This window comes from Saccopteryx bilineata, chromosome 1, assembly GCF_036850765.1.
Source record: "Saccopteryx bilineata isolate mSacBil1 chromosome 1, mSacBil1_pri_phased_curated, whole genome shotgun sequence".
In the NCBI taxonomy this organism is placed as follows: domain Eukaryota; kingdom Metazoa; phylum Chordata; class Mammalia; order Chiroptera; family Emballonuridae; genus Saccopteryx; species Saccopteryx bilineata.
In genome coordinates this window covers 238,951,519-238,975,355 of record NC_089490.1, presented here as the reverse complement: position 1 = coordinate 238,975,355, position 23,837 = coordinate 238,951,519, and the positions used below count along the sequence as shown (strand labels likewise).

General features: G+C 45.4%; 1 protein-coding gene across 2 annotated transcripts in view; it reads right to left on the bottom strand.

Moving 5' to 3' along the window:
* The window catches only part of NEK7 (NIMA related kinase 7), a 100,607-nt gene that overhangs the window by 34,740 nt on the left and 42,030 nt on the right, over positions 1–23,837 (bottom strand). For both annotated transcript variants that reach the window (XM_066238617.1, XM_066238609.1), the window contains exons 3-5: positions 15,357–15,497; positions 5,012–5,074; positions 3,429–3,539 (exon numbers count right to left, since the gene is read on the bottom strand). In XM_066238617.1, coding sequence (XP_066094714.1) covers positions 3,429–3,539; positions 5,012–5,074; positions 15,357–15,497 — 315 coding nt within the window. The remainder of the gene's footprint in view (positions 1–3,428; positions 3,540–5,011; positions 5,075–15,356; positions 15,498–23,837) is intronic.

Here is a 23,837-nt window from a genome sequence, read left to right as displayed (position 1 = left end):
CAAAAGAGCTGTTTTTCATGAAAGCTACAAATTGGTGTAACTGTTTAGGAGAGTCATTTGGCTGGATCTGTTGTGATATAAAATGCCTATATCTTACTGCTCAGAAATACTATTTATAGAAATCTCTGTATTTACCTATTTAACTGAGTAGGTAAGAGACAGTTGTATCAATATATACAGTTTTATAACTGAGCTTTCTCTGTCGATGAAGCACTGATTAAATACATGGTGAGATTCCTGACAAAGAAGGCTGGGGCCTGCTCTGTAAGCTTAGAGCTTATTAAGAATCAGCTAATGTTTTGTGTTTTAAAAAAGCTTCCTAATGAGTCTTTTACATGATAGATCCTTCCAAATTTGAGTCTGACACCCCTAGGGTCTTTTAAAAGTAGTTACGAGTTGTTCACTGGTCAGTTCCTACTTGTCACCTGAACCCATCTAATCAGGCCCACTGGGTCAGCCACTGTAATCGCGTCCTTCCCAACATGACGGACGGCCAGTCCTGCTTCAGTAAGGGGGCCGAGCTCGTCTCCACAGCACACGTTAGATCACGTGGACACAGCGTTCCTTCCTCACTGGCCAGCCAGCGCGCTACAGGAGGCGGAGGTGCACAGGGCTGGGTTGGGCCATGCGTTAGTTTCTGCAGGTGGTAAGGGGAGAAGTGTATTGCCCAAGATAAATGTATGGTCTCACCTGCATGGGGGAGGGGCGGTAGGAGTAGCAAAGGAAGAAAACAAGACTGGACAAGAGCAAACGTCTACATGACGAAGCCCCGATCATCACTCTGTGAATGGGGGCAGGGGTGAGACTCATGTGCCCCCAGCAGATGTTTGCCCAGTGAGGACGGCCCTCTTTCCTTCCCACTAACAAAAACTCTTGTCCACGTTAAATTCTGTGAGCAGAATTTTATCTTAGTCATCTCCCTTTACGTGTCTCATATTGGTAGACAGCTGTTCTGTACAACTTTGCATTTGTGTATTTACTATTAGGACAGTACCCTTTTTTTTTTAATGTCCCTTAATTCACAGACACTTTGTTGGTGGTTCATTGTTGGTGCTCATGGTGGGAAATCCCTAACACATAACATCAAATAAGCGATGAAAAGTGAGTCACTCTCATCATGGGACTTCAAACAGAATCAGCCAGATGGCATTCCACGATAGTAAGAACATCACCTTCCTTTCTGTTGTGCTTTGACTGCTTGGAAAGCGGCTCTCCACCACCTCTGCCTCACAGGTGAGCAAGCTGAGCCTGAGAGGAGCCTAGTGACACAAGTGTTTAGGGGCTGATCCTGATCTCTCACCAGGAGCAGGGTCTCCACCATGGCAGAGCACCAGCCACCGCCTGGCTCAGAACCTGCCACCGGGTAGTGGAGCGCAGGTGGTAGGTGTTCACCTGTTTCTCAAAAGGGTTCTGTAACACAAGGTCTGCAAGCATCACTGACAGGACACACTAGATTTCTGCGTCAGCCAGCTCCGCTGCGTGCCGGCGCTGCCACCGTCTTCTCTGAGGGCCAGTCACCTCCCAGTCCTTGCACACACAATGAGGCAATGCCTGCGAAGCGCCTGCATTGCTCCTAAATCCCCCTCACAGTGACTCTGGCAGCAGTCCTCTGTGCTCCAGCATCTGCAGAGGCTGACTGCACACACACACACACAGTGCCCGGACCACACACAAAATAGAACTATGGACAACATCCTTCAGCAACCTGACCAGAACACCAACCCTTTACCTCTACCAAACCCCCCCAGGAAGCCAGCCTGCCATGCCAGGCTTCTAGGAAGCTGGCCTGCTACCTCTAGTGACAATCCAGGAAGCTATACAGTAACTTCTGTGACAATCAGCTACAAATGGACAAGGAAGAACTTCCTTAATAACTCACAGCCTAATTTTTGTCCCTGCTTCCAACTCAGGACCGACCAGAAAAAGCCAAATATGCACCTCTAGCTGATACAGGAGATGCCCGGCTGCCCTAGCCAATACAGGAGATGCCCGGCTGCCCTAGCCAATACAGGAGATGCCCGGCTGCCCTAGCCAATACAGGAGATGCCCGGCTGCCCTAGCCAATACAGGAGATGCCCGGCTGCCCTAGCCAATACAGGAGATGCCCTGCTGCCCTAGCCAATACAGGAGATGCCCAGCTGCCCTAGCCAATACAGGAGATGCTCAGCTCGTAGCTAGCCCACCTACAGTGCCTCCAGGCCCACAGCTTATAGCCAGGACACCCTGGAACGTCCTTCTCCACTATAAAGACCTCCCACTCCTCTGCCTGCCTGTGAACTCTGCCAGAACGTTAGTGGCACTGGGTACCTCTCTTGCTATCGGAAGCTCAGAATAAATAGCCTTTCTTTTCTTACTTGGTTGGTTTTCAGATTTCCACACTGTTCAATTCATCTTCCAGAGTACAAGCTTGGCATATCGCCAGCCAAATAAAGACTATCATTCCATCATCCTTTGCAGCTCGTCACGTTCATGACCCATGAGATAAAACTGAAAAGGCTGTGTGGTGTCACCCAGTAATGGGCCTTAGGAATCAGCCAGCAAGTACACTTTGTCCCTTCAGGTTGGGATGGTGACTTGGTCAGCTGTGAAGAGGGTTGGTCTCTGAGAATTTGATAGAACAGAGCTGCTGTACTAGCCCCAGAATTTTACGAAACAAAGAGATACACGCACAATAATGATACAGCAGCAGCTTCCACTCACACTCTTACTATGTGTTCTAAGCTCTTAGCAAATATCAATTAATTAATTAATCATTTAAAATAGCCCTATGAAGTAGGTTCTATTATAATTATGATGATGATGATGATGATGATGATGATGGTGGTGGTTTTCAGAAAATGTGGCACACAGAAATAAGTTGCCCAAGGACAAGCAGGTTTTAGGGTATTGTAATTTGGGGGTTTCTATGACATAGTTGAACATAACTCCAATTAACATGCCTTTAGAAAACAGTGTTAAATCACTGTTAAGTGGTCAAATCAGGGTTTGATGTGCAAGGTCTGGAAGCAAAGCCCACTTTCCTCTTTGATGACCCCTCCCAGGAATGGTCAGGCTGCCCCAAAATTGCTTCCGGCCTTGCCTGCATGATGCCCAGAGACACAGGAAGGAACAAGGGCAGTCTGCTCACAGAAATTCAGAGGCAGGATTTCACCTGTAGCTCACAGAAGACAAGTCTCCTGGTCAGTTTCTAAGCTGGTTTCGGAGTGCTCGTGCCCCAGAGCTGACCAGCATGGACATCCCCTGGTGAACCAGCTGCACATTCAGAGGTCCCTGCCACCGCCCCACCCCATTTTATCACACGTCCATGAGAGGTTAAGAAAGGCAATGTGGTCTTAAAGCACCTGACGTACGTACCTGTATATCTAACAAACAACTCTGTCAGTAAAAGTAGATCTTCAGAAGGTTTTTTGTGTTTTTTTTAACCTTACCTTTATCATTCTGGATAGATCGCCAGCATCTGCTAACTCCAAAACTATGTTGAGTTCATTATCTTCAATGAATGATGCATAGTATTTAATTACATTTGGATGGTTGAGTTGCTAAAGAGAAAAAACAGGCATCAAAAGTTTCCTTATTATAAATTCCCAATAGTTTCATAACTTAAGAACAAACGTAGTTCCTGCACTTTATTTTTAAGTTACAGGAATTTTAACACAACAGTGTATTTTTCTATAATCTTGTGAATTTTAAATCAAGTATTGTAATTACTGGAAGTAAAACTAGGTGTCAATTAATTTCATTTTAATAGCCTTTATTAGAATAAATTATACACTTAAAAATTTAAAAAGTATTGCTATGTATGATAAACATATATATTATATATATAGGTATATATATATAGAGAGAGAGAGAGAGGGAGAGAGAGAGAGAGAAATGAATGACATAATTAAGTCATCAACTGCTAAAAATTATATCCTTCAAAATGAGAACTGGCTTCTCAGGGCCTGCAATGGTAAATAAAGTTTTTCTTTTTACTTCTATAAAAGTTAGAAAACAAAACAAACAATATTTAAAATTATTAACAACTGTCATCTGATATGTTATAACTAAATGCTGCTTTTACATCAACAGAAATATACTGAACTTACCATAAAATCACCCTAAAAAAATCTCAGCATGTAGAAATATATGAATCTATCTATACACATTTATGACATTTTTGTACAATTTTTTTCTATCTTTAAACAAGTTAACACAAGACAAATACTTTCTCAAAGAACATTATTCAAAAATTATTCTAAAGAAAATATACATGAATTTCTTCTCTTCTTTCCACTTGAGTGTTTTTCCCCCACAAATTTCACATATACATTAAACTAGTTACTCATTTTCTAGGAAGAAACTACAAATAACAGGACAGTGAAAAAGCATCGTTCATCTGATCTCCTTTTATCACTTTGGGTCAATCTGACTGATGAGACACACACACAAAACTGCCCGGCATGCAGAAGAGCAGAGCCTCATCTAAATGCTAGGACACAGGCTCGGCTCGGCTCGGCTGCTGCACCTGCACATAGCGGGCAGGGGCTGTCTCGCTCCTGTGCTCTGAGCGATGAGATGGTAAGAAGCTAACTCAGACACACTCCCTACATCACCTCCCTAAACCTGGAAAGAAGATAAAAATAGCATTAAGAACATCGGAGCTTCTGGATTAGCCCACGTTTTCAATACATCATGTCTTGAGATAATACTACTATGCATTTATATTACTTGATCTGAAGAATCTGTCTAATTGGGATAGTCAAGAAAACAATTTCTTCAATGTTTTAGGCCCATTCTATCTATTTCCCAGTTTGAAAACGAGAATAAAAAAGCAAATCCTACCAAATGTTCCAATTAAATTATTTCACAATGATTCCAAAAGGTAACTATATTCTTCAAATATACTGAGATTCAAACTTATAGTTACTTGAAATTAGAGGACCATAAGTTATCTTTAAAATCCTTTTGTTTTTAAGTGTAATGTATCAACATATTCAAAATGGTCAATAGTTGCTTATTGGGCATGTACCTTAAGAAGATCTATTTCTTTGATACAGTCAGCACGGGCTTTGGCATCCATTAAATCAAAGATCTAAAAATAGAATCCAGAATTATTTAATAAAATAATAATCTGTGGTTCAAGTTACCATGTAGATATATTATAGTTTATACATAATCATATACATGCTAAAAAGATTTTATTCCCTATTAGCTTTTAGGAGCTGCAGAGATCTGTGGGTATTTTATTTGATGTTACCATTAGAGCTTACATCCCCCCCCCCCACACCACCACCCAGAGTCAGTCGGTACTAAACAGGAGACAAGAACAATCAGATATTTCAAGTTTTCAGTTCAAACAGGACAGGATGAAGTTGTGATCGTTCATACAAAAAAGAATAGTTAATCTAGTATGTTGAATGATTATCATGTGTTAAACTACGTCATTCAGTACTCATTTAATCCTCATGGGGTTATCAGCACTCCCATTTTACAGATGAAGAAGAGTAGGTGTAGAAAGCTGGAAGAAGTCCGCACAGCTAACTGATGGAGCAGCCAGGACCCACTTCTGAGGTTTATCCAACTATAAGCAAGGTTCTGAATCCTGAACCTGCACAATCCAGTCACGTCTCATACATTTGAGGCTGGCCCTCCTGACAGGTAATAGCTTTCCAAGGAGGAGAGATTGGTTCTTTGGAGAGAGTGGTGACACAATCTTACTCGTTTCAGGTATAAAGCACAGATACTATATATACATTATAACACATCAACAGATATATCTGTGAATTAAAATTTCATGGGGAAAGTTAGGGAAAAAAATGTCTGAAAAGGCTCCTTGGGGAGTGACAATGAAGAAAAGGATGGGAAATATGGTCTCATGAAAAAACACAAAAATAAGCCTGACCTGTGGTGGCGCAGTGGATAAAGTGTTGACCTGGAATGCTGAGGTTGCCGGTTCAAAACTGTGGGCTTGCCCAGTCAAGGCACATATGGGAGTTGAAGCTTCCTGCTCCTACCCCCACTTCTCTCTCTCTCTCTCTCTCTCTCTCTCTCTCTCTCCTCTAAAATGAATAAAAATAAAAAAACAAAAATAAATCATACAAAGTATATTTAATATCTCTGAAAACAAATTTCTCAATGTTCTAAGTGTAGGAAATCGACAATGAGCCAAAGCAATAGCCTAAATATTTTCTTCAATTCCTTATTAATTGCTTTTATAGAGAGAGGAAGAATGAAAGAGAGAGAGAGAAATATCAGTTTGTTCTTCCACCTATCCATGCCTTCACTGGTTGATTCTCGTATGTGCCCGGACTGGAGATCCAAGCCACACCCTTAGCATATTGGGTCAACACTCCAACCCACTGAGCAACCAGCCAAGGCTAGTATCCTGAATATTATAGAAAAAATCTGAATAAGTCAATACTACAAGCTGATTAAAACCGTAGTTGCATAACAAAACAACTTTAATGACATTTCTAGTCATCAACTTGATCAAGTCTTCCTGATGCCAACAGGTAGCATTTTCCAGAAAAAGCAGGTGTGCACCAGCCAGGAAGGCAATGGTAGAGTCTTTTTAAGTCCAGCAGGAATTACTGAACACTGACCAGAGGGCACAGCTCTTCACACCTGCTGTGATGATCCTCGCCTCCTCAGGAGCCAGACCGAGGCTCAGAGAGGTTAAGTACACATTTATGGTTGTGACACTGGTCAGTGATAGAACCAGGACTGAACCCAGCTCAGTCCAGCTCCAGGGTCTTTGTTTTCTCCACCGGCCTCGGCTGTTATGAAGTCTAATGCTTAAACAACTAACCCTTAAGTTCTAAAATACATGTGTGTGCAAAGTATAGTAGCCGAAACCTAAACAAGGCCTCCCATGTAGGAAGGGGTCACATTAGAGCCGAACCTTGAAAGAACTGCAAGGTCCTGCCAGCCAGAAGTAACATGGAAGCAGCTACAGAACAGGGGGCGTAATTACAGCTCCTGAGAGGCGACTTCGGCTCCACACCATTCTTACTATGCACACACACACACACACACACACACACACAGTTCTCATGTTTCTTTCATTTAAAAAAAAATACGTGGGAAGAATATAAAATTTTAAAACAAAAATAAATCCATACACTCACTCCCCTAAACAATGTTGGCCTTTGATCACTTCCTTCCATTTCTTGTACAAACATATGTCTGTTACGTGGTGACACTAACAAGGGCATATGAAGCAGGATATACTTTCCCACCTAATGTTACAGAAAAACACTTCCTATTTCTACGGTCTTCAACTTGCTTTGATTGTACTGTCTCTAATGAAAACTTCAAATATCAAGTTTATGTTTTTCAAGTTTAATGTTAAACAGCTGAGCACTGCATAGTGTTAAGATTTGAAAAAAAAATGCAAGCTCATATCCAGTTAACGACTTACAAAACGAGACATAAGCTGATGGTCTCGCCCCCCCCCCCACCTTGACTTAATTCGAGTGACAGAAGAAGCCGTCCGTGTGGCACATGCATCAGAGAGAGGAGCGTCTTCCCAGTCTGCAGTGATGCCAACTCTCTGAGCCACAGGGAGCTTGTTAATGGCTCGGGGTTCAGGAGAGAAGAATGGAATGAAGCAGAATGGAAAAGAAAAGGGTAAGGAAGAAAGGACAAAAGGCGGCAAACCACTAGCAGAAAGTTTACGTAAAATATCAGTAAGGAATTGTCTGCAACCATCAAGACTTGGCACATCGTGCAGCTGGGTGGAACGAGAGAACACACCTGAAGCAAGCGGACACTAACGCAGGGCTAATGGCACACGGCCACCTGTACTGAAGCTCGGACCTCATGAAGGACTCACAGGAGGAGAAGCCTCACAGACAACAGTGCTCCTGAATCCTCATGGCTTCACTCGACATGTAAGGCTGACATAGACAAGTGTCCCTGTTCACGCTCCTGCCTCTGTCCTTACAAAACCACACTGACTTCTAACTCGTTATCAGGCTTTATTATAAAAGCCAACAAGAGACGCCCTTGTCGGGAGCAGAGTGCGGACAGGGACACAGAAACTGCACACCGGTCAGGTGCTGCCTGAACACAGTGGAGGCCGGGCCTCCGGGGTTGAAGGGCAGAGAGCACGGCTTTGGACACCCAACTCAGAGATGCAGGCAAGCACAACACACTTCGGGCAGAGTTCTCACAGAAACAAGCAACACCGAGAGTTTGCTATGGAAAGGTATAAGCTTTGAACACAGCAATTTCCCAAAGAGAAGCTACTCCTTCCCAAGTACCCCAAATGACACCAGGAAAGCGATGTTACTATGTAACACACTAAACAATAATGATATTAATGCAAACAGAAAATGTTGTCCCTGATGTTAGTTACAGGAATGAAACACACACGCACACATGCACACAGACTACTTAGCCTTTAAAAAAAATCAGAATGGCAAGAGAAACCACTGATTCCAGCCAAACCCCGAATGCTGATACCATTCTCAGGAAATAGGAGTCACATGGGACTGCAAAGAACTCGGATGTGGGGAATGACAAAGCTGGAAATGTCTCAGACCTTGAAGGAATTCCGAAAACTTTTTTTTTTTTTCCAGGAGATTGAGAAAGGGTAATTCTTATACTACTGATTAAAAATAAAGAAGTCACTAGCCTGGAGACACGTCTTCATCTAATCTCCCAGTAATCAATGTCTTGATAACGGAAAACTATTTAAACACAAGACAGCGAGTGAGATGTGCATGACATGTGTACTAGAGCCTTAGGAAGTCCTAACTGGACACAAGACACCAAGACGAACATGCTTGCTGCAGAAATCGTCACTCTCCAAGTTACAATCACAAGGCTTTAGAATGACAAATTGACTTTTAATCAAAAGTCACTCCTCAAACCCAGAGAGAAACAAGCCTTACTTGGCACATTTAAGGCAAAACTGAATTCTGAACCAAATACAGTTCTAAACACATTCCATTGGAAATTCAGAAGTATCTTTCTTTTCCTCTCAACCAGCAAGTCGAGACAAAATAAAAACTGAACCTTCAGATTAAATCACTCCCAGACACCGATTCAAATCTGTCTCGTTCCATAAGCGCCAGAAGGCAACACATGTGGGAGAAAAAGAATCTGGATTTTGGGAAAACATGGTTCATAAAATATTTATAAGTCTGTCTTTAGAAGCCATCTTTTTCAGCTCTACCAAAGTTCCTTTCAGTTTTTAAATTTAGTTTCTACTTGGTCACAGCAAAGCTATTGGCAGTGTTCAGACAAGTACAGGCTGACAAGTTCATGGTATTCTGTGAATCATCTAAAAAGTTCTCCTCTGGCATCTTCAAATTCTGCCAAAATTACAGATGACCACTGCAGCTAAAGAGGCTAATGCTGGGTGTCCTTCAAGAGGAAAGACAGGCCTTCAAATGACTGGGCAGGAACGTACTTGAAAAGGTGTGCGTCAATTTGTTAAACAAAAAACACTTAAAATGTAGCAGCAAGAGTACTTAAAAATTCACACATAAGAGAGTTTGACAAACCTGGTGTAACTCACTTTAAATAAATCTCCCATTCATGGGGATCATAACCAAGGATCCTCTGGGTGCCCCAGCTTCTCAGAGCCCAAGCAAATGAGTCCCTTTGATGCGGCCTCAGCCACCCTCTTTCTGATCTCAGCCCCAACAGCACCTCTGTTCACCCCAATGCCCCTGCCTCTCCTGGCCCTGTGCCCCAACCACGTGTCCATCCCCGTGCCCCGACCACGCTCCCATCCCCGTGCCCCGACCACACTTCCATCCCCGTGCCCCGACCACGCTTCCATCCCCGTGCCCCGACCACGCGTCCATCCTCTTGCCCCGACCACGCTTCCATCCCCGTGCCCCGACCACGCGTCCATCCCCGTGCCCCGACCATGCATCCATCCCCGTGCCCTACCACGCGTTCACCCCTCTGCCCCGACCACGCGTCCATCCCCTTGCCCCGACCACGCTTCCATCCCCGTGCCCCGACCATGCTTCCATCCCCGTGCCCCGACCACGCGTCCAACCCTCTGCCCCGACCACGCGTCCATCCCCTCTGCCCCGACCACGCTTCCAACCCTCTGCCCCGACCACGCGTCCATCCCCGTGCCCCGACCACGCTTCCATCCCTCTGCCCCGACCACGCGTCCACCCCCGTGCCCCGACCACGCGTCCACCTCCGTGCCCCGACCACGCGTCCACCCCCGTGCCCCGACCACGCGTCCACCCCCGTGCCCCGACCACGCGTCCATCCCCGTGCCCCGAACACGCGTCCATCCCCGTGCCCCGACCACGCGTCCATCCCTCTGCCCCGACCACGCGTCCATCCCCGTGCCCCAACCACGCGTCCATCCCCGTGCCCCGACCACGCGTCCATCCCCGTGCCCCGACCACGCGTCCATCCCTCTGCCCCGACCACGCGTCCATCCCCGTGCCCCGACCACGCGTCCATCCCCGTGCCCCGATCACGCGTCCATCCCTGTGTCCCGACCACGCGTCCACCCCTCTGCCCCGACCACGCGTCCATCCCCGTGCCCCGATCACGCGTCCATCCCTGTGCCCCAACCATGCGTCCATCCCTGTGCCATCCCTGTACCTCGACCACGCGTCCATCCCTGTGCCCCGACGTGTGTCCACCCTCTGCTCCAACTGCCTGATGGCCCAGACCCTCGCTTCTCTCAGACATCCTCTCTTAATGCACCCACCACTCTGAGCTACAAGTTAAAAGGCGTCAGGGGTGAACACATGATACAGTGTCCGGAGATGTGCTATAGAACTATGTTAACTGGTGTCACCCCAATAAACTCAACTTAAGAAAAAGGCCTCAATTTCTTTCTTGGGGATCCCTTAAGGTCCCAGCAATGATGGTATGGAACTAGATGCCTGTTTGCACCACTGACTGTTCTGTGACTGAAGAAACCTCTGTTTCAGAGGGGCACCTCTGACTCACTGTGCCAGCACAGTGACAAGCTTCCATTCAATAGGCTCCCTCAACATTAAAAAACCTCTCAGGATGAGCAGAAAGCCCACCTGTCATTCAGGTTTATGAGCCGGAGCTCAGCACAGCCAGCCGGGCTCCACAGTGAGTGCACAGGTGCAGAGGAGCTGTGAGTGACAACATGGATGTAGGAGGAGCAGGCAACCCCATCTCAGAGTGGTGAGGACCACTGCAACAGAAGTGGGCAGAGAGAGGCCACCAAGGGGACTGAAGAGGGGACCCTGGAGGTGGAGGAAGCCGCACACACATGGACACAGACACGGGGGAGGGGAGGTGGTGTCAGAAGCTGTGTGCTGAGGCAGCTGACCACACAAGTCCAGCAAGCAGGTCATCTGCTGCTGCTCTCGGGGGAGGTGGGCTGGGTGGGAGACACGGGCAGCTCCAGGAAGGCGGGGGGGTCTCACCCAGAGTACCAGGGAGTGTGGGGGGGCATGTCAGGGGCAGCCGTGCAATTGTGAGACAGCAGAGAGTGAGACCCCCGCACACAGGAGGGGACATTCGCTGCTAAGCGTGCGTGCATGTGCGCAGGCGGTGGCTGAGGCTGGGTAATGCTTGACTTCCACTGTGGATACCTTCATCAGCTGAAAAGAAAGGAGACCAGTTTCACAGGTGTCCCAGAGAAAGGATACCAGGACTGCAGAAGGCGGAATCTCGGGGTAGCAGTGAACAGCAGCACCTTACTGGGACAGGTAAGTGGAAAGGGATGAGGCCAGAGGTCCTCAGAAGCAGAAAGACAGTTCTCTAGACCAGAGGGCAAGGGAGCACCGGGTGGTGGGGCGGGGCCAGTTTCAGGGTTAGGGGCCGCGGGGAGAAGGAGCGGAGCCTGAGCAGGAAACAAGAGGCAGGTTCTAGAACAGGGGTCGGGAACCTTTTTGGCTGAGAGAGCCATGAACGCCACATGTTTTAAAATGTAATTCCGTGAGAGCCATACAACAACTCGTGTACATTACGCATTATCCAATAAAAATTTGGTGTTGTCCCAGAGGACAGCTGTGATTGGCTTTAGCCACCCGCAACCATGAACATGAGCGGTAGGAAATGAATGGATTGTAACACATGAAAATGTTTTATATTTTTAACGTTATTATTTTTTTTTATTAAAGATTTGTGTGCGAGCCAGATGCAGCCATTAAAAGAGCCACATCTGGCTGGCGAGCCATAGGTTCCCGACCCCTGTTCTAGAACAATGCAAATGCAGCAGGGAAGTAGAAGGCAAGAGGGCAGTCCTCTGCCTGCATCTTCTCCAGCTTCCTTCACTCACTGAACTGTGGTCTCTAGTTCATTCATATGCCTCACCCTAATGCTGACTGCTGTGTGCTAACACAGGTGACACCTTCCTCACTCTCCTTCCTGTCCTCAAGCCCAGAGCTGCACAGCTCCATGGAGCACACAACACCCAGTTCATGTCCAGGGAGGAGCAAGGTGACAGAGCAAGTCTGCCTCGTGGAAGCTGTAAGGTCAGTGGATAGAGGGATGGTCACGTAGGAACTCATACCTGCCCACTTTGGCTAGGACCGCCCACAATCAAGCCCGCCAAAGGAAGCTTCCCAGGAACCATTTGGAAAGAAGCGATCATCTGCCAGCCAGTGAAATTTTACCACATCATAGTAGCTCCACTTCCCTAGAGGGACCCTTTAAATATCTCCCACATGGTTTAATCCATGCAACTTCTCTGGCCTCCATCTTGCACCTCCATTTCTCTTTCTTTCCTTGGGGCCAGGGAACCTTGCCGGGCGGGGTGTGCACTCTGTACTCAATAAAGCCGTTTACTTATTCCACACTTTGCGGCTCTGGCCCTCTTCCTTCCTTCTCGGCGGGGAAAAATACCTTACATTTTTGGTACCGAAAACCCATAAGGAGTTAGAAGTCTGCAAGGACCACTCCTTTCTTCTCCCCTCCAAGAAAGAACCAGGAGAAAGTACCAGGATCTCCGATCTCCAACCCACTTCGGTGCACGGTGCGGTAAGTCCCCTGCCTCCAGCCTTCCTCTCAGTTCTTTCCTCCGAGACTCCCTGTCCGAAACCGTAGCTATGTCAGGGAACTCTTTTTCATCCGAGTGAGCGTGTGCTTGTGGAGACCTCCCCAAGCACATCCACTTTCATCCATGGCTGGACCTTGAGTTTTCCGGATGCTAATACTCAAGTCTGACCACTCTGAGAACTGAGCGCGGCTGTGAGGGCACAGGAATTTCCCTCCCTAAGGAAGAAGAAACTGTTCTTCTTCTCCGCTGTGGCCAGGCCACAGAACCCACTCAATTAGCCTCCTGAAGGGACTTTCGGTGTTAACACCCTCACCAATTTAACTATCGCCAAAAAAGCTGGGAACTGATTGGAGATCTCTTACATACACGGCTCCTAATTATTTGCGCAACCGTCCTTAATCTCTGTGCTGCCTGTTCCACTGCACGGCCCTTTTTCTAGCCAGAGAAACCTCACCTAAAACCTCTACTCCTAATCTTTCCTTCTCCGCGGACTCCCAACTCTCTTTCCCTCCTGCCTGACCCCTGCGGGCACCTCTCTCCCTCACTCTTTCTCTCTCTTTCTCCCTCTCTCGGGACTTTTCTCTGGTCCCTCTGCGGACCTCTCTTTCCTCTGAGAGCCTCCTCCTCTCCCTTCGCAAAAACTATTCGCCATCTACTACCATCTCTTTCTCCTCCCCTGCTGGCCAGGGGCCCCTCACTTCACTGTGTTCTCTAGTCCCGCCTCCGTCAGGCCTTTCTCAGCCTGGCATTGGCTCTTACACCGGTTTTCAGGGCATCCAACCCCAATTTTCTTGCAGGAAGTTCCTGCCCTGTCCTGCCTTTGGCTCCAGCGTTTTTCCTGCGAGATCTGGGTGCCTGGCTCTGCACGAGCCCCCCTCCTCTTATTCCCAATCCCCCAAACCCCTATCCGGAACCTGTGAACACGGCATTTAAAGTTTTTAACGGTCCCAACTAGTAGAAACAGGCCTGTTCGCCAGGCCCCCATGCAGCAAAAGATAACGCTCCAAACCCCAACTCTTGTGGCAACCCTGAGACCAGCAGAGCCACCAGCAGCTTGCTTTAAGTGTGGCAAGCAGGACCACTGGCCCCGGCAGGGCCCCTGCCTGCGGCTGCCCACTGAGCCCTGCCCTGACTGCAAGCAGCCCAGTCACTGGCGGAGTGATTGCCCCTTTGGGCAACAGGTTTTTTCCTCAGCGCCTCTACGTGGAGGACAAGCCGCCCAAATGGAAGGCCAATCCAGCCAGGTGGGTGCATCACTCGAACTCCTAGGACACGGCCTGGACTCGGAGAACCCAGGGTTTTGCAACAAGTGGGTAAGTCCATTTCTTGTGGACCTGGGGGCTGCCTTCTCTGTTTTTACCTTCATACTCTGGACCTCTAGTTCCCTCACAGGTTTCAGTTATGGGAATGGATGGGACCCTCTTCCTTTCCCCTTTTTACGCCACACCTGACATGCAGTTCTGCCTCAAGCTTGCCTCCTTACAGGATCACTGGCAGTCGGAACAACTGGACTTCATCCATCTCCAGCTCACCAAAAGGCTGGACCCTGCAAATTCCCCTATTACTCCTCTCTTCTTTTAAATACTTACAGGACCTCATCCACGAAGTTTCTCCAATCACAGCCACACAGATGTTCCTTCTGACACCCCCCAAAGCCACCACCTTCTGATCTCCCCCTCCCCACGACGCCCCTATTCAGCAGGAAGTAGCCAGACGAATAAACGGTGCCCCTTTTTCTATTTAACACAAAAGGTCAGAATGTAAGGTCGGTGGATAGAGGGATGGTCACGTAGGAACTCAGACCCGCCCACTTTGGCTAGGACCGCCCACAATCAAACCCGCTAAAGGAAGCTTCCCAGGAACCATTTGGAAAGAAGCGATCATCTGCCAGCCAGTGAAATTTTACCACATCATAGTAGCTCCACTTCCCTAGAGGGACCCTTTAAATATCTCCCACGCGGTTTAATCCGTGCAACTTCTCTGGCCTCCATCTTGCACCTCCATTTCTCTTTCTTTCCTTGGGGCCAGGGAACCTTGCCGGGCGGGGTGTGTGCTCTGTCCTCAATAAAGCCATTTACTTATTCCACACTTTGCAGCTGGCCCATTCCTTCCTTCTTGGCGGGGAAAAATACCTAACAGAAGCCAGGTTGTGACAGCTTTTCTAGGCTCACTGTGGCCATGACTGAGTCAGTGTGAACAAACCCAGAGGCAACAGTAAAACTGAACTTAACTCCCACTGTGCACTGCCCTCAATTCAAGCCTGGAGGGCACAACTGTTATTCTTCCCCAGAATTCCCACCATAAGATGGTTATTACCCAATCCATCAAGACAAACTTCCCTATCCATGATTGATTATTCATATGGATAATGTCACATTGATGTAGAGAATTGAAATCATCTTACCTGCACCTTTTTTAAAGCTACTGGTACTCCATCCAAGAGACAGGCTGCTCTATAGACTTCGCTAAATTGTCCGCGACCAATTTTCTTTTCTATTCGAAAGTTGGCTAAGGTATTATAGCCCATATCCGGTCGTAAGGCTTTCTGCAATTAAAAAAAGTCAGAAAAGTTTTCATTCACATGATATACACAAGGACTGTATTCACATAAGCGGCTGAGCCCCACGGTGAGCCTGCAGACATGCCTTCATTCAATGGTGACCGATGCCCCTTTTGGCCAGGCTCTGCTCTCCCTGCCGCGGGCCCAGCCATGAGCCACAGACGATCTGCCCTCCCAGAACTTATCCTATGACTGGAAGGCAAATAATAAACACAGCAAATGTGAAAATAGATACATAGTACGTCAGGTAGAAAGGACTCAAAAGAAAAAAGAAATTAAGGAAGAAGAATGTGAAATGTCAGAGGACAAGGAAGATTTTAAAATTTTAGACAGGAACTCCTATAAACTATCTCTCATTCACAGAACATAATCACGTCCTGTGCAACCTAGTACTTCTTTGATAATTCTTTTCTTTTTTCAAAGTAGCTTTGAGTGAAAAGGGATAAATATATACTCATTTAGCCCAATGGGCCGCCTAACACATGAACGCCTATGAGGGTCCCAGCACTCGTTTACTTTCCGCAGAGGACATTTCCAGCGGCAAAAAGTTCAGTCACATCACCGCTTTTTTTATAAAGACTTTATGTTTTTAGAGCAGTTTTAGGTTCACAGCAAAATTGAGAGGAAGGTCCAGAGAGCTCCCTTACACCCTTTGCCCCCACCCCATGCAGAGCCTCCCCAATGTCACCGTCCCCACCAGATGGCATATTTGCTACAACTGATTAGCCGACACATCATCATACCCCGGAGTCCCCAGCTGACATTGGGGTTCCTGGTGCTGTAATTCTACGGATCTGGACAAATGCACAGTGACGTGTGTCCATTATCGTATCACACAGTATCTTCACTGCCCTAGAAATCCTCTGTCCCACTGGTGCTGTGACTGTCTCCCTACTTTTGCTTGTCCTAGGTTACATCGTTGGAGTGACATGGTCGGTAGACTTCTTTCCTCAGTGCATAATTACATATTTTAAACAATATGGTATCTTGTTCATGGAGAAGTCATTTTCTTTTATAACTAACACATTTCAGTACTTCCTATGTGCGATGCTAGCAAAATACTCTGCAAAGTTCTGCTAAAGTTGCACTGTGATTCAAACATAGTGTTTCCCAAAAGGAGGAGAAAGGAGCAGTGATGTCTGTCACTTTGCACGGCTTCTCTTCTAACAGTCCAAAATATTGTCACTGAAAAGTGTCATTCTTCTCTTAAGACATGCACAATAACCAGACTACAAGACATCTCAGACATGCATTTCATAAATGAGACTGTAAGTGATTGTCATAGTGGTACCATAGTCCACTGTGGTACCTCCAAATTAATAGGTTGTGCATATTAGGACTTGATACACCATCTAATTTGATTTCTCATGACCTTCCAATAATGCACATTATGGAAACAAACCTATGTCTCCCCGAGTCCCAAGAATAAGTCTTGGCTCTCCCTCAACAGTTACTAAACAAGGGCACCTAACCTGCAACCCAGTATTATGAGACCCTAATGGTAACCCCCTAATATTTTTCAGTTTCAAGTCTTGGAGGAAAAATGAAAGACTGGGAATAGAAACACGGGTTAAAAATGAAACTGCAAACACGTATATACCACACTAAAGAATAACAAAATAAAATAAAGTTATCAAATGAAGGAAGACAATGTACCCTGCTGTTTAATTACAAGATTTCTTTTTGTCCTCATGGAGATAAATATATACATAATCGTCACTGGGACAAAACAGGAGCCTTCGCAACAAAGCCAACCTACAACGTAACTCTTCTCCCATTTACCCAAGGGGCTAGTTAGTAGCAACTGTTTTAGTTGCTTAACTTTCAATAAAAGTATTATTTCAAGAGGAAAGACTTCTTTAATTGCCTGTGCTTTTCTAAGTAATGCACCTGTTATTAAGCAGCCCACACCATGTAAGACACAGAGCCCCTCTCTCCAGGGCCAGTGCAGACCAGTCCGCACTTCCTGACAACAGTGTCAGTCTCCACAGTGAGCTACAGCTTCATCACAGGGACACTGCCCCATGGTCCCCACACTTTTACTGACGGGGAAGCCCGTCCTCTGTCAGCACCATGACTGACAAACATGCACGGGAACCGCTAAGGCGGTGCGACAGCCACATGCTGAGCACAGAGTCTCACTAATGTGTTCTGGCATGCAGGTCTGTAATCGCACATTTACATATGCAATGACCTACATTTGCATGTCAGATCACACACAGTCTGGGTTTATTAGGACTGGGCACCTCCCTGTGCATAGCGGCCAGAGTGGCAAGAGAAGCCGGAGGGCGGTATGTTTTGGCAGTGGAGGGATGAACTGCCACCAAGGATTAGGCTGAGATGACCGAGCATTAGACACTTCATTAGACGTAATCTGTTTAACAGTGGGCAGTGTATGTAAACTTCGCAGCCCATTTGTGGCACCTCTTCCCCCCATGGCCTCTCTTCAAAGGGCAGTGTGTCTGAGTGACAGCCTGTCTCATCTGCTCTCATGTCCTGTCAGCCAGTGTAGACATGGTGAGCTGACACGAGAAGGATCATAGCTGCACATCACCGCTACCCTCGGTCTCTTCGCCACACTGCAATTTGTATAAACACAAGCTCATGTGGAAAGAGGTCTCCTCTCAGAGGCTGTGAAACAGGTAGATAACACAGACCTCGGTGACGACACTATTAGACTGTCTTCAACGCCACACTTCATGCTCACAGGAATATCCCATTGCAGGTAGCACTGTGCTAGGTACGCTCAACAAAGATGGGGTCATCAATGAGTGCCCACTCAACTAAAGAACTACTTTTAGGAAAAGCCATGTTCTCTTTTTTGAATGAGTTCCAATTCCATATATACATAAATACATATATATATAAACTTTAAATATATATTAGTTTAAATTACAGTTATAATGGAAATTTAAAAATTCAGCTAAATAAAGAGATTCAAATCAGGATGAATTATAACCAAATAAAAATCACTAAATGGCCTTTTCTCTGTTCTCAATCTTGTGTATAAACTAGGTCTCAGTCACCCGCAGTCCCTTAAGGACCAGGTATTTTTCTGAGCTGTATGAGTCATCTAAAGGACCTTCAACTTTATAAAAGTAAAACTACTGGTCTGCTTCTTATGCTACAAAGACAGTGTGCCTTACAATGACAGAGAGCTCTTAGTCAAGCCTGCACCTGGCCTTGGGCCTCAGCCACCAACCACACCTTTGTTCTCCAAGTGCGCCATGCCCCGGCCTCACTGTGCTCGTCACTGACTCTTGCCCACGGCTTTGGGATTGCCCACCTTCACACCAGCTAGCCTCCCTCTTCCATGAGATTTGGTCTGGCCCAGCTGCGGACCGTCCTCTCTGGCCCACAGGGCACTCCCTGGCTCTGCCCCGTGCGTCCATCGAGCACAGCCAACAGCCACCCTGCAAACAGCACTAAACCAACCACAGGCACTGCACTCTGTCTGCGTCTCGCTGTAGGTAAGCTCTTTCTTTACACGTACACACTTCTCCCTCCTTATACTGTGCTTCTCAAAAGCAGAATCCAACTTTTATCTCTGTATCCAGAGGGATGAGGTAGCCCGACATGAAGCTGACAACATGTATTTCCTAAAGCTGTGAGTATAAACGTAAGGCCCTCAGGAATGTCGAAGCCTAGACAACTCTGTGGCTGCAGCTACCCCAGGTTCCAGGTGACTCTGGGGCAGAGCTACCTGCGTGTGGGTAAAAGTGCAGACCTGCGAGGAAAGCCCACTACCTCTGCCTCCAACAGCCTCCCAACAGCCGACACAGAGCTCCCGTCGGTCCCCAGTGTTCACAGAGACTTTAGGAACACTCCACTGTCCCCATTACAGGGACACAGGAGCACACCGGTCACTGTGCTTCCCATCAGTCCTGCTCCAGGGCCTGGCGAGGCGGAGTTACCATACGGCCCAACAGAAAGGGCACAGGTCTGGAAGCGGTCGACACAGCGGGGCTCAGAGCCCAGTCTGATGCCCAGCATCCTCCTGAGCTGGGTGAGCAACCCAAGCCTGGTTCCCCACTTCTGTAGGGCAGGGTAAGCCCCTGAGGACCTGGGCCTGTGGGGTAGTAGTGACTGTCAAGCACCCAGACAGAACTAGCACTCGGCACATGTCAGCACTGATTGTCACTTGCCCTCCTCAAGGGCCAGCAGGGATACCTGTCCACCAACCCCCTCGTAACAGGGCTCTTGTGTGTGCACAGACTTCAACTGTGAAGTTGACATAACTGGAGTCTTCCACTACCTACGTGACATTTCCCCTGTGCCAATGGCCTGCTTACTAGGAGGTCTAAGTACCACCCACTGTTGGGCTCTGCCTCCAACTAGGAGACCCCATTTCCATATAGACTGGCTTCCTAATTCAGGAATGAAGACAGTCTAACCCCTTGCGTACAGGCTACCTGAGTGACAATGTAGTAGATCTATAGTTATTCTGCCCCCAATCCTTTTAATAATAAAACTATGTTGGGTGGCAACTGGGTTATCTGGCAGGAGCATGCTGAGAGTTTAAGATCACAGGCAAACAAGAGGACACTGGTCAACGCCCAGGAACCTCGGGAGCTGGAAAATGCTTGCTCCTCAGACAATGCGGATTCATATTGTCTACAACTCCTAAACAGAGACTGTTTTCAAACAGATTCATCTTTAGGAAAAATCTCAAAACGTAACTAATTACCATGGATCACATAAGCCTACACATTGCTTCTTAACAGGACTTTTATTTCTTAATGACTTTAAGACACCCACAACTCTTTACTTAAAGGCATAATTAAAACTGATTTTGGAAACATTTATATTCCACTTTTGTGGTAAAGTATTACGTTCAGATCTCTTGAGAGATCTGAAACTATAAACGAACAGGGTCATATTATAAAAAGCAACCTGAAATCTAGGAAACAAAATAGATATTCAAAATCACATGTGACAAGGAAGAAATCTACTCCCAGAGTACCTGGCCTAGCTTGAGGGTCCCGGGTCTTCCTGGGGCTCTCATGTGGTGCGGGGCACACTCAGACCTCCCAGCAGGCTAACTGAAGGGCTAACTTCCACCTGGCGGCCTATGTGAATGGCTTCCTTCACATGAACACTCTTCCCTTTAAAAGAAAATTCATCCCGTCGTGCTCCCCTTCTCGCAGGCACAGACTCCTTGAACAATTCCCTAGGACTACATTGATTAATTTGCTTAACACTTGAAGCCGAGGACATTTACCAAGCAATGAGATAACGTTATGATGACGATCCTCTCTGGGGAAATTAAGAGAGTCATCACATGGACTGAACAAACTCCCCAGAGAGGAAATTATGTCCTCGTAATTCCTAGCGGTATTGTTATCAATGATCTAATATACAAGCCACTATTAATTATAAGTTAGCATCATTAGTAAGGTTTACACTGTCATCACAGTCATCTGTTACTGGCGACTTTCATATTACCAATCATGCAAATTAATTAATTACTCTATATTTTTTTTTTTTAATAATTTTATTTTTTTAATGGGGTGACATCAATAAATCAGGATACATATATTCAAAGATAACAAGTCCAGGTTATCTTGTCATTCAATTATGTTGCATACCCACCACCCAAAGTCAGATTGTCCTCTGTCACCTTCTATCTTGTTTTCTTTGTGCCCCTCCCACCCCCTATCCCTCTCCCATTCCCCCCTCCCCCCCGTAACCACCACACTCTTATCAATGTCTCTTAGTTTCACTATTATGTCCCACCTACGTATGGAATAATACAGTTCCTGGTTTTTTCTGATTTACTTATTTCGCTTCGTATCATGTTATCAAGATCCCACCATTTTGCTGTAAATGTTCCGATGTCATCATTTCTTATGGCTGAGTAGTATTCCATAGTGTATATGTGCCACATCTTCTTTATCCAGTCATCTATTGATGGGCTTTTTGGTTGTTTCCATGTCCTGGCCACTGTGAACAATGCTGCAATAAACATGGGGCTGCATGTGTCTTTACATATCAATGTTTCTGAGTTTTGGGGATATATACCCAGTAGAGGGATTGCTGGGTCATAAGGTAGTTCTATTTTCAGTTTTTTGAGGAACCACCATACTTTCTTCCATAATGGTTGTACTACTTTACATTCCCACCAACAGTGTATGAGGGTTCCTTTTTCTCCACAGCCTCTCCAACATTTGCTATTACCTGACTTGCTAATAACAGCTAATCGAACAGGTGTGAGGTGGTATCTCATTGCCGTTTTGATTTGCATTTCTCTAATAGCTAAAGAAGATGAGCATCTTTTCATATATCTGTTGGCCATTTGTATTTCTTCCTGGGAGAAGTGTCTATTCATATCCTCTTCCCATTTTTTTATTGGATTGTTTGTTTGTTTGTTGTTGAGTTTTATGAGTTCTTTGTATATTTTGGATATTAGGCCCTTATCTGAGCTGTTGTTTGAAAATATCATTTCCCATTTAGTTGGCTTTCTGTTTATTTTGTTATCAGTTTCTCTTGCTGAGCAAAAACTTCTTAGTCTGATGTAGTCCCATTCATTAATTTTTGCCTTCACTTCTCTTGCCTGTGGAGTCAAATTCATAAAATGCTCTTTAAAACCCAGGTCCATGAGTTGAGTACCTATGTCTTCTTCTATGTACTTAATTGTTTCAGGTCTTATGTTTAGATCTTTGATCCATTTTGAGTTAATTTTTGTACAGGGGGAGAGACTGTAGTCCAGTTTCATTCTTTTGCATGTGGCTTTCCAGTTTTCCCAGCACCATTTATTGAAGAGGCTTTCTTTTCTCCATTGTGTGTTGTTGGCCCCTTTATCAAAAATTATTTGACTATATATATGTGGTTTTATTTCTGGACTTTCTATTCTGTTCCATTGGTCTGAGTGTCTATTTTTCTGCCAATACCATGCTGTTTTGATTGTCGTGGCCCTATAATAGAGTTTGAAGTCAGGTATTGTTATGCCCCCAGCTTCATTCTTTTTCTTTAGGATTGCTTTGGCTATTCGGGGTTTTTTATAGTTCCATATAAATCTGATGATTTTTTGCTCTATTTCTTTAAAAAATGTCATTGGAATTTTGATGGGAATTGCATTAAATTTGTATATTGCTTTGGGTAATATAGCCATCTTGATTATATTTATTCTTCCTAGCCAAGAACAAGGTATATTCTTCCATCTCATTATATCTTTTTCGATTTCCCTTAACAATGGTTTATAGTTTTCATTATATAAGTCCTTTACATTCTTTGTTATGTTTATTCCTAAGTATTTTATTTTTTTTGTTGCAATCGTGAAGGGGATTATTCTTTTGAGTTCCTTCTCAGTTGTTTCATTGTTGGCATATAGAAAGGCTATTGACTTCTGTATGTTAATTTTGTATCCTGCGACCTTACTGTATTGGCTTATTGTTTCTAGTAGTCTTTTTGTGGATTCTTTGGGGTTTTCGATGTATAGGATCATATCATCTGCAAAAAGTGATATCTTTACATCTTCTTTTCCGATATGGATGCCTTTTATTTCTTTGTCTTGTCTGATTGCTCTGGCTAGAACCTCTAGTACCACATTAAATAAGAGTGGAGAGAGTGGACAACCCTGTCTTGTTCCTGATTTAAGGGGGAAAGCCTTCAGTTTAGTGCCATTTAATATGATGTTAGCTGATGGTTTATCATATATGGCCTTTATCATGTTGAGATATTTTCCTTCTATACCCATTTTGTTGAGAGTCTTAAACATAAAATTGTGTTGTATTTTATCGAAAGCCTTTTCTGCGTCTATTGATAAGATCATGTGGTTTTTGTTCTTTGTTTTGTTGATATGGTGTATTACATTAACCGTTTTACGTATGTTGAACCATCCTTGAGATTCTGGGATGAATCCCACTTGATCATGATGTATTATTTTTTTAATATGTTGTTGTATTTGATTTGCTAGTATTTTGTTTAGTATTTTAGCATCTGTATTCATTAGAGATATTGGTCTGTAGTTTTCTTTTTTTGTGCCATCCTTGCCTGGTTTTGGTATGAGGGTTATGTTGGCCTCATAAAATGTGTTTGGAAGTATTGCTTCTTCTTCAATTTTTTGGAAGACTTTGAGTAGAATAAGAACCAAGTCTTCTTTGAATGTTTGATAAAATTCGCTGGTATAGCCGTCAGGGCCTGGACTTTTATTTTTGGGGAGGTTTTTAATGGTTTTTTCTATTTCTTCTCTACTGATAGGTCTGTTTAGGCTTTCTGCTTCTTCTTGACTCAGTCTAGGAAGGTTGTATTGTTCTAGGAATTTATCCATTTCTTCTAGGTTGTTGAATTTAGTGGCATAAAGTTTTTCATAGTATTCTACAATAA